At 36.9% G+C, this 11,782-nt stretch overlaps 1 protein-coding gene across 5 annotated transcripts; it reads left to right on the top strand.

Moving 5' to 3' along the window:
- The first annotated feature begins 3,921 nt into the window (after positions 1 to 3,921).
- LOC131538744 (gastrula zinc finger protein XlCGF52.1-like) lies at positions 3,922 to 9,110 on the top strand. Of its 5 annotated transcripts, none has more exons than XM_058772822.1 (3): positions 3,922 to 4,667; positions 5,275 to 5,429; positions 6,442 to 9,110. In XM_058772822.1, exons 2-3 carry the CDS (start codon positions 5,345 to 5,347, stop codon positions 7,584 to 7,586), a joined length of 1,230 nt encoding a protein of 409 aa, XP_058628805.1. In that variant the 5' UTR covers positions 3,922 to 4,667; positions 5,275 to 5,344; the 3' UTR covers positions 7,587 to 9,110. The 5 variants fall into 5 exon arrangements, with proteins under 5 accessions (XP_058628805.1, XP_058628806.1, XP_058628804.1 ...); XM_058772823.1 differs by having other exon boundaries at positions 5,179 to 5,429; XM_058772821.1 differs by having other exon boundaries at positions 4,779 to 5,429.
- Positions 9,111 to 11,782: the final 2,672 nt, after the last annotated feature.

Raw genomic sequence — 11,782 nt, 5'->3', positions numbered from 1 at the left:
GCGAAGACCATTCCCAAACGGGCTATTAGCCAGAGTCCCACCATCACTTGTTTTCCCATAACTGCCAACATCTATAATGCGGAAGCAGTATTTGGCATCTACAACTGCTAAGAGGACAATAGAGAATGTCCCCTTGTAGTTGTAGAATAGTGATCCAGAGTTGTTGGGAGCCTGGATCACTACATGCTTCCCATCAATAGACCCAAGACAGTTTGGGAAATTCCAGCGATGGTGGAACTCTGAAGCAATGTCCCGCCAGTCTTCTGTGGTGGGAACAGGCATATAGTCCTCCACCAGGGAATCCCAAATGGCCTTTGCCACGTCAACAACAATACCAGCTACAGTGCTGTGCCCAACACGGTAGCTGAAGGAAATGGTGCGGTATGAGTCCCCTGTTGCAAGGAAGCTGTGGAAATGTGTGTATAAGTTATTTTGCTCATAATAATAATTGTAATATATATATATATATATATATATATATATATATATATATATATATATATGTGTGTGTGTATGTATGTATATGTATTGTTACAAACTACCAGGCTCAGGGCAGCGTAACAATAATGGGGAGGCCACGCACAAAATCGGTTAACTCAAAATAAACATTTATTAAAGTAAATTAAACTAAAAATAAACCCCATAAGGGGAAGAGAAAAGAAAACAATTAAAGAAGGCTCAAAGTCTGGTGCTGGAGAGAAGTCGAGCTCCAAATGAGGCCCCACACTGTAGGACAGAGATCCTTATATCAGTCCACTCATCATCTGAAATCCACTGCACCTGCCACTCGTTTCCACCCTGCAAACAGACAAAAGAAACACACACAAACCAGAACCCAAAACGCCACCTAGAGGCGAACAGATCCCATCTAGGGAACAGGTGCTACCCCGGGTCATAACAGTATGTATGTGTGTGTATACATATACACACACATATATACATACATATATATATATGCATACACACACTCAGTCATTAAGAATAATACAAACATTATATAGTTAATTAAACGTGATATATAGGGACCTCTAAATCGATTAAAATATATATTATTTATATATATATATATATATATATATATATATATATATATATATATATATATAGTGTGACGGGTGTCGGCGCTCATCAGCGTCGCCCTGGAAACCAACGAGGATCACTTGCACGCCCTCGCCACGGGCTGGCCGGGCGCACCTGAGGCTCATCACGGCAGGGCTTGATAAGCCGCCGCAACACACACTGGGGAGACATGTTTGACCGGCCAGCCCCAGCACGTGAGCACGGCACGGAGGACAACCACTGGAAAGCACAAGCACCGATCACACGAGGAGCACGGAGCACCAACCCATGATGCTAAAACAAGTCTGCACTCTAAAAAACCCCTCAATAAACTCAACCTCCGGGCATTTATTGACTTCACCTTGTCGTGTGATTCTTCACCTCTTTACAGTGTGTATATATATATATATATATATATATATATAAATCATCAGGGCTCAGTAAATGCATTATGTTTATTATATACTCACCGTAAGCAAATCGCCAGCCGTTCAAATGGGGAAATGGCTCGGTGGAACCTCGTGACATCTTTTGCAATCAGGGGACCCACCCTCTGCAGCAGCTCATCAAACTGGGTCCTGTCCAGCCTGAAGTACTGCTGGAACCGGACTTCATCCAGCCGCAGTTCCTGCACAAGCAGGTGGTACTCACCGTGCTGACTTCGAGCCTGAATGGTTTTATGGACCCAGACAGACCGGTGTTTGCTTTTTCGCCGTAGATAAATGCACGCAATGGAAAAAAGTACCCTCTGTTTCTCATTCATTTTTGTTTGTATGCACGGATTCAGTTTATATTCATATTATATTAATTCTTTTGTTTCCAAAATGTTAGTATTTAGCGGCAAGAAACCTGATTCGCTGTCAACAACGGCGTTACTAGGCAACCAGTAATGAGAACGCCCACTAGCGACCTCATCGCCAGCCAAAAGTCGCTGCTAGTGTGAACGAGGCTTAAGGGTTCATTTTTTGAAACTGAAATAAATAAGCTTTCCACTGATGTATGGTTTGTTAGTATCGGACAATATTTGGCTGAGATACAATTATTTGAAAATCTGGAATCTGAGTGTGCAAAAAAATCTAAATATTGAGAAAATCGCCTTTGAAGTTCTTAGCAATGCGTATTATTAATCAAAAATGTTTTAAAAAGTTTTGATGTATTTGCGGTAGGTAATTTACAAAGTATCTTCATGGAACATGATCTTTATTTAATATCTTAATGATTTTTGGCATAAAAAAATCGTAAATATCAAACACCTATGATTTTTTTTTTTTTAAACATATCCTTAACAAATCATTCTGCCTCACATACAATCACTGTGGCGCCTTTTCAACAGCTTGCATTCATCAGCACATTTCTGGGAGATGGCCTTCTTAATTAGACTTGCTTCTACGCTGAATTTATTTTTGATGTAGCCTGTAAGTTACAGATACACAACTTAAGTTTACAAACCCTAATGATTATTGAGGAATGGTATTGCACATCTATATGCACAATAGAACACCTCGGGGTGTGCCTATAAAACTATTTTTTCTTGTTTACTATTAAACACATACATCTAATCTATATTCAACCTGTATTTTTTATGTATCATTATAATCCATGTACATGCAGTACATGCTGTAGTCATTCACGCATTTAGAAAAAGTTGACTAATTTTGTATATTTCCTAAACTGTATCTTTAAGTGACCGAACCATTCAGCATCTGAAAAAAAAAGATAATTTTCCAAATTTCTGAGTATAATTATACAAATTTATGTGTATCTTGTTGCTTTTTGATATCTTAAAACATGGGAAAAAATAATAATTTTTAGAAAAATAAATTACTCACTAAGGATGTCAGCTTATTACGCATTTTTTCCACACTTTTTCCAGTGTAGCAGTGAGTTGAAACAGTTGCTCTCCCAAACACTCGTTTGTAAAGCTGTTCTGACGTAAATTTTCGGATTCATGAAATTGTTCGCATTTTCAAAATGTTAGTTGGTACGAAAGAAATGTACACCTGCTCTTTACGTACGTGTAAATGGTGCGTAAAACATTCAGTGTGCTTTTTTGCAAACTGATGAGACTGAATTGTGATACACTGCCATTATAATAATTGACAATAATTTCGTTTGCGCTGGGGTTTTTTTTTTGTTTAGCTTTGGGTAAAACGTAGCGCTTGTCACTGTCACTTTTTACCCAGCCGTCCAATCAGTGGAGGAGGGGCGGGACAAATACCACACCGACCAAACATCCTACTTGTACAACAACTGAACAACAATAGAGAAGACAAAATGTCAGGTGGCTAAAAACACTTTGGTGGACACATGTTATTGAATATTTATTATTAGCCATATGGCCAATTAGTCTTTTTTGCATTCATGCAATATACTGGAGAATTTGTATGGCCCAAATCTAGTTATGTGAATAATTACATCAACATTTTATTCCAAGGTTGTACAGTCCTTGTATGAAATGCATCACCTCACACAATCGACACAATACACAAATTTCAAACCATTTGTGACCTCAACCTGGCAGCCTACAACCCTGTTGCGCTGTAGACGTGGGAAGTTGAATCTACCATCAGTGGTAGAAATGGAAGGAGAAGAGGCAGTGGTGCTCCAGCGAAGAAAAAAATATTTGTGTAAATTTAACAACAGTTGGACGGAAGAATTTAATTTTTTGTCTCGAAGCCATGTGAAAAAAAAAAAGTGTACATTTTAAAGCAAAATTCATCAATCTGGTGCACTACGAGTGCTCAAATTAAGAGCTTCAGCCCATGTTCATTGAACAAATTTAACAGAAAGTCACTGAATTGACTTGTAGCTGAACTTTAAAGGGGACTCGATCCTCGTTTTATTTGTGATATTGTGTCTCGGTCTACATCATCATCATCTCCAAACCTCATTCCTAAAAACACAGTTTGTGGCCACATCTTGGATTGCATCCAATCCATATACTGTAGAAAAAAAGATTTGTTGTGTATCTATTATTCATAGAGGGCTGATATGGGAAGGAAAATTATGTTAGTAAATTAATTTCCAGTAATCCAGCAGCTTGATAGATTATTTATTATTAAGATTTATATCATCACATTTTAGCCCAGATTATGTACTGCCATCTTTAATAAAGATAACCTGAGAAAATGTAAATCACATTTCGTTAACATTTAGAAGAAATTATTATAACCTTTTTAATTAAAGTTTTCCATTCAGAGAGTCAAAGTAAACTGTTTTAGCCCAACATCAATTGAATACTGTAATATAATCTTCTTTAAACAAATAAAGCTGAAATTTGATTTTTTTTTTTTTTTTCGTCTTTATATTCTGGGGAGAAACTGAGACTGAATAAGGTGAATACTTTGACATGAAAATTCAGTTTCAGTTAATAAATTAAATAGTTAAATCTCTGCAATAACAAATTTAATTTTGATAGACAAATTCTTTATAAATCTGAAATACGAAGATACTGGTGTTTACCTTTGATTGAGAATATCACAAGTGCTGTGTAGTTCATCATGAATTGAAAAACACTTTTTATGGAAAAAAGACTTTTATTTTGGTGTGGCGATGTGACGTCATAAGGCTGCGCCGCGCTCCCGCGTCTGTGATTCGGCTGAAGAAAGGTGAGTGCTTTTAATCATTTAATGTGTTTAAATCTACAAAATCTGTTTAGAGAAGTGTATATAGAACTGTGAAATGAATTATTCACCAATGTAACACTTTAATGCAAAAAGGTGCGTCTCATTTCGCTCCCTTGGGTCGCTGGCGAGCAGTGATGAGAAACGGAGCTTTTCGAAACCACGAGTCAACTGAATCAAATGCATCGCAAAATGATTCACTTGTTTTGAATCGCTCGACTCAGCGCACACTGACGACTCCTGCTGCTCAAAACAGTGAAAATGCAACGAGAACAAACACAAACTTGTGTAATGACAACTTTTATAAACCAAATGCAAATGTTTTCATGAAAGTGGAATCTAATTATTTGTAGATTATATATATAATTAAGTCTTAATACAAATGTGAACCTTTGTGTATTTTTGTCATTCTGTTTGTTTGAATGCTTTGGTTGTTTTTGTCTCATCAAGTCCATTAACTCTCTCTCTCTCTCTCTCTGACTGACTCCCTCACCAGTGCGCTGACTACTGATCTCGGGAGCTGATTGAGACACAACCAGAGATTTAGTTTGGGTTTAGTTATCTTTCAGCTAATTATTCTCATCTTAAACAGGAGAAAGTGTCCAAACACACAGAAAAACTCCTGTTGAAGCGACTGAGATTCACGTGACACTATTATAAAGATGGCGTTTATTAAAGTGGAGAGTGAAGACGTGAAGATTGATGAAACATTCAGAGACAAACATGAAGATACTGAGACACAAACAGGTTGGTTTTCATTCTCAAAGCTGAACTCACTCATTCGATCCTGCTGATAGCAGTAAATGTTCATTACAACCAGCAATACATAGTCACATGTCAGAAATACCAGCCTACTTATAAAATAATAAAACATTTCTACAGCTGACACAGCTTGGTAGAGTCGCTGCATGCTGTTTATCTTTGTCATTCATTTAAAGATGTTTGGTAAATAATATAAAAATAGTGGCCAGTAACTTTATAATGAACTACAGCAGCATAAAATCAAATTGTTCATGTTTTGAGCAATACAAACAGTTGATATCAAAGACCTTTAACACCTTAAGAGGTGGCACCCTTTAAGTGGAACATATACGCTTCTTTCGAACTGGAATCATGACACATAGATCAGCGGTATGTCTGATGCAAGAAGATATGTAGGAGACAGTAAAGGGGTGCTTTGCTGTTGTTATACAGTATTTGTGCCTGGCCTTAATGAATATGCATTTGTAGGAGTTTCCCTTTCGGATGCAAAATTAATGGGAGGAGAGTATTCAAATGAATCATGCAACGCAATTTATTAATGTTTGCACTCATCAAATTACTGCTATTTACGCCATGATGGAAATGATCTGGCTGCGTCTGTGATCTTTAATGTGTGCATTGTCAGTAAATCACATCGGTGCTTTTTTGAAAATGCACTCTAACGCTAATTTACCCTGTTTAGTAAATCTGGCCCTTTATCTAATAGTTTACTGATGCTTTTGTTGAATTGTTTTCATGAAATTTTGTTCCTGGCAGTAAACTGTCTTGCAGATCAAGGGGGTTGAATAATTTTGATTGGAGCTGTATTTTGGGAAGTGTCCTAAAGAAAGCAAAGAGTAAAAAATATTGATGAGGTTCTGAGATGACAGGTTACACCTCTTTCAGTACTTTAGTAGGTATAAGATTTAGCATACATGTGTTTGGATTTGATGCTTTTCATGTTATGTTTTGATGTCTTGCTTTATGCCAATCTGTTATTTTTCTCTTTTCACCACAGACCTGATGGCACTGAAAGAGGAAAATCAAGACCTGAACGAAACAGAAAATACAGACCAAAATGAAAAACATAATTATTTCAAAACTGAAGAAAAACTGATTAGTTGCTCACAAACTGAAAAGACTTCCTCACCAAAAAAAGCTCAAAAAACACAAACTACAAACCTTAATCCCCACTTAAGAGTTCATACTGGAGAGAGACCTTACACCTGCCAACAGTGTGGAGAAATTTTCAGTCAAAAAAGACGCCTTAAAGTCCACATGAAAATTCACATCGAAAAGAATCCAATAATATGCTCTCAGTGTGGAAAGAGTTTTAAACGGAGAAATCACCTTAACACCCACATGATCATTCACACTGGAGAGAGACCTTACACCTGTCCTCAGTGTGGAAAGAGTTTCAGGGTTAAAGGAAACTTTAAAGCTCACATTAGAATTCACACTGGAGAGAAACCTTACACATGCAAACTGTGTGGCCAAAGTTTCTCATTAAATAACGGTCTTAAGACTCACATGAGAATTCACACTGGAGCGAAGCCATTCACATGTGATCAGTGTGGAAAGAGTTTCACACAGAAAACACTCCTTAATGCCCACATGAGAGTTCACACTGGAGAGAGTCCTTTCACCTGCGAACAGTGTGGGAAGGGCTTCACACGAAAAGAAAATTTTAAGGTTCACATGAGGATTCACACGGGAGAGAATCTGTTCACATGTGATCAATGTGGAAAGAGTGTCACATGTAAAGATGGCCTTAAAAAGCACATGAAGATTCATTCAAGAGAGAACAGTTTTAAATGTCATCAGTGCAAAAGGATATTCACAGACACGCAGCACCTTCAGGATCATGTTAAAATTCACAACAGACAAAAGCCTTTCAGGTGCCATCACTGTGAAAAGAGTTTCACAAGCAATACAAACCTTGAGAATCACATAAGAGTTCACACTGGGGAGAAACCTTTCACCTGCAAACAGTGTGGAAGGAGTTTCACGATTATAGGAAACCTTAAGACTCACATGAGAGTTCACACTGGAGAGAAACCTTACAAGTGTCTTCAGTGTGAGAAGCGTTTCACATGTAAAAGCAGCATGAAACGTCATTTGCAAACTCATTCTGGGAAGAAATTGTCGTTTTCCTCAGAGTGACGAGAGGTTTTAGAAAAAGGAGTGATTTCTACAGTCACCTGTGCATTCATTCTCAAAGACAATTCAATTGTAGTCAGTGTAAGAAAAACATTTTTTGCATTCACACTTAACATGAAAAGTCATGCAAATGTGAGACCATGTTTGTGTCCTTTGTTATAGAGTATGACAGGGACGGTTCTATGATTTCATCTTTAGGGGGGGTTAGCCCTCACTACTGTTGCTGATAACCAGTGTTGGGGGTGACGCATTACAAGTAATGTGAGTTACATAATCAGATTACTTTTTTCAAGTAACTAGTAAAGTAACATTACTTTTCCATTTACAAGAAAATATCTGAGTTACTTTTTCAAATAAGTAACACCTGTTCCTTTTTTCCCATTTATTGATTGACAGCTCTTCTGTCCCCATGTTGAGAGAACTCAGGAGTAAGATGTTACTGTAGTTCTTGAATAAATGCGAACATCCATTAATTCATCTCACTTGCAAAAAAACTAATTTAGTATTCCTCAGTGAATAAAAATGGTAAAATGCAACTCAGAATATGACGCAAACCTGCAATCATTAAATGTTAAATAACACATATCCTTTATGTATTTAATTCCATTTTATTAACCAGTGCCTTTGCTGCTGACCTTCAGTGATCCAATTCAACCATACTAATAAGCAAAAATTACTCTAGATAAACATTTGCGCTTCTTTTTTTTTATTGCTGAAGTGTGTTGAACCTACTTCTACATTAAATTGTACAGACGTGAATTCACTTTCCCTTCAGCCTGAGGTGTATTCATTTCACATTTGGTGTGAAAGGGCTTTTACGTTTGCCAAAAATTTGTACTTTTTTATATTAAAAACAAACAAGCAAGCCCTGCCCATATTTAAAAAGTAACGCAAAAGTAACGTAACATTACTTTCCATAAAAAGTAACTAAGTAACATAATTAGTTACTTTTTTAGGGAGTAACGCAATATTGTAATGCATTACTTTTAAAAGTTATTTTCCCCAACACTGCTGATAACACTACCTAGTGCTGTGGCTGTGTATTGCAGAATGTTGCAGAATATAAATGCAATCACATATGTGAAGATCCAACATAATCTCTGCTAATTACATGCTGCAGTTACAATATGAATGCAGTCATTAATGAAGCAATCTTCACAAGTTAAAGACACAATCTGTGCTCGTAGCTTAAATAAATGTAAAACTAAAAACTTTGCTGTCTTTTTTTTTTATTGCTTATAAAGTGTTTCCTGCTGCTTTTTATCTTTTCACTCATATTTACTTTTTTTTTTAACCAAGGGCATTATTTTTTATGATTTATTAATTAACTCATGAATGATTATTTGTTTGCATTAATATTTTTTCTGTTGTAGGTATTGAGAATCATGAATTTCACTACTGTTGGTTTGACTTCTTGAATTGTAGTATTGTGAGAACACAATATATGTGACCCTGGAGCACAAAACCAGTCTTAAGTCGCTGGGGTATATTTGTAACAATAGCCAAAAATACACTGTATGGGTCAAAATTATCAATTTTTCTTTTATGCCAAAAATCATTAGGATATTAAGTAAAGATCATGTTCCATGAAGATATTTTGTAAATTTCTTACCGTAAATGTATTAAAACTTAATTTTTGATTAGTAATACGCATTGCTAAGAACTTCATTTGGACAACTTTAAAGGCATTTTCTCAATATTTAAATTTTTTTGCACCCTCAGATTCCAGATTTTCAAATAGTTGTATCTCGGTCAAATATTAACAAACTATACATCAATGGAATGCTTATTTATTCAGCTTTATTTAATTTTGAAAAATTGACACTTAAGACTGGTTTTGTCGTCCAGGGTCACATATATTCTGTATTAAACCAAGACAACCATACTCTGTACATTAACGCCAATTCTATGGCAGAAACATCCAGTATCTAATCATGAAAACGCTCACACAACACTATGAAAAGGTAACATGCAAAGATTTTACTGCATCCTTCAACGGTTTACTTGTGGGACAAACATAAACTACATCCTCAAAACACAACCCTGCAAACAATTATAAACAGCAAATATAAATGCAAATGACACAACTTTTTACAACCTCGTGAAAAGATAACCCTATCCCCTGAATCTGGGAAAGTCCAGTTATATTTTAGATTATATCATTAAGGCATGTCTCCTGTCTTTCATAGATGCAGAACGGTCAATAAGTTTGTCCTGGACCAAAGATATCAACTGACATCACAGCCAAGTGATGGAGTTTGTTTTGACCCATTGTTCCTCTGAGCCAGTTGTGGAGGTGACGTAGTACACTAAATGACCTTTCACAGCTACAATTAGTGCCTGGATAAGAGCTTTCAGGGATGGAAACATGTCCCCATCCAGTTGGTTGTCATTGGGGCCACCACCAGCCTGAGTTTTTCGCTTCAGAAAGTTTCTGGCTACCACAACTTCCTCTGGCTTCAAATCAGTTTTATAATGTTGTGCCAGTACTGTCAAATCAGGCTCAGACAGGAAGTTCTGTGAGGTTGGACTACATGCCTGAATGTCTTTGATCATCTCAATACTAACATCAGAAAATCGTTTCTCTAACTCAGCAATCATTCTGTCCAGGTAAGGAAATAACAATTTCCTTTTAAGCTGCTCTGAATCACTGCCACAATCCTTGCTTCCTGATCCACAAGATGAATGGACCTCAAATTCATCTCTCTCTCTCTCTCGCTCTTCTTTTCGGCTTGCTCCCTTTATCAACTTGTGCAACCCCAGTGCTGGGACACACTCACTGGACCTCAAATTCATATATAGGCTATATATATATATATATATATATATATATATATATTAGTGGTGGGCCGTTATCGGCGTTAACGTGCTGCGTTAACGTGAGACTCTTATCGGGCGATAAAAAAAATATCGCCGTTAATCTATTCTCAAAGTTGGGTTGGGAGCTGGGTCTATACTACGCAAGCTATGATGACTTTCACCTTGATATTTTAGCGCGGATGTATACCTAGCCGAATTGCACTGTAGGGGGCGAGAACGAGTCTTCGAACCTGTGTGTATGCGTGCTAACATGGATGCAGCTATGAAGCCGCCGGGTTTGCTTCAGGGAAAATTTATTTTTAAGAAGCTTCCCAATGGAAATCGGCAAGTCATTTCTGTCTCTACGTTACATGGTCGCGCTCTCTGTATCGCGCGCACAGCGGAGTTCCGCCTCGGTTCGCACACACACAAACAAACGTAAGCGCACACACAAGTGAGCACACTCCCACTCCTATTTGTAAATATTAAGCCACAAAACGTCTATTTAAATATGACTTCTGTGTGTCTCTGTGTTAATGTATGGCGCAGACGCACGGGTTTGTTCACTACTCCTACAGAAGACCGCGTGACGCTTGCGGCGATATTAACGTCTGTCGTCTCACTAAATGAGGACATAAATACATGAACAACATCTCCAGAACTGCTCTGAGAGTCACTTCATGAGCATTCGAGCGTTTCATTTGAGAAAAACTATCCTCACGGCAACCCGTCAAAATAAAAGTTCGGTTTCACTTGAAGACATTGGGCAGAACGTAATAGGCTACTACTACTAAAACTATTAAAACCTTATCTTTAAGGAATAATCATACAATGTCTTCAATGTTATTATCAATATTAAATTCTTGATTACTGCTAGTTGTTTACTTATCTACTTGGCAGAATTCAAATGAGCCATTTTAATCTAGATTAATTCCAAGATTACAGTGAGATTAATCTAGATTAAAAAAATTAATCTATGCCCACCACTAATATATATATATATATATATATATATATGTATATGTATATGTATATATATATATATATATATACAGTGAGGAAAATAAGTATTTGAACACCCTGCTATTTTGCAAGTTCCCCACTTAGAAATCATGGAGGGGTCTGAAATTGTCATCGTAGGTGCATGTCCACTGTAAGAGACATAATCTAAAAAAAAAATCCAGAAATCACAATGTATGATTTTTTAACTATTTATTTGTATGATACAGCTGCAAATAAGTATTTGAACACCTGAGAAAATCAATGTTAATATTTGGTACAGTAGCCTTTGTTTGCAATTACAGAGGTCAAACGTTTCCTGTAGTTTTTCACCAGGTTTGCACACACTGCAGGAGGGATTTTGGCCTCCTCCACACAGATCTTCTCTAGATCAGTCAGGT

This window comes from Onychostoma macrolepis, chromosome 04 (genome assembly GCF_012432095.1).
Source record: "Onychostoma macrolepis isolate SWU-2019 chromosome 04, ASM1243209v1, whole genome shotgun sequence".
Classification (NCBI taxonomy): Eukaryota; Metazoa; Chordata; class Actinopteri; order Cypriniformes; family Cyprinidae; genus Onychostoma; species Onychostoma macrolepis.
The sequence above is the reverse complement of the archived record's forward strand: the minus strand, read 5'-3'. Positions and strand labels throughout refer to the sequence as shown.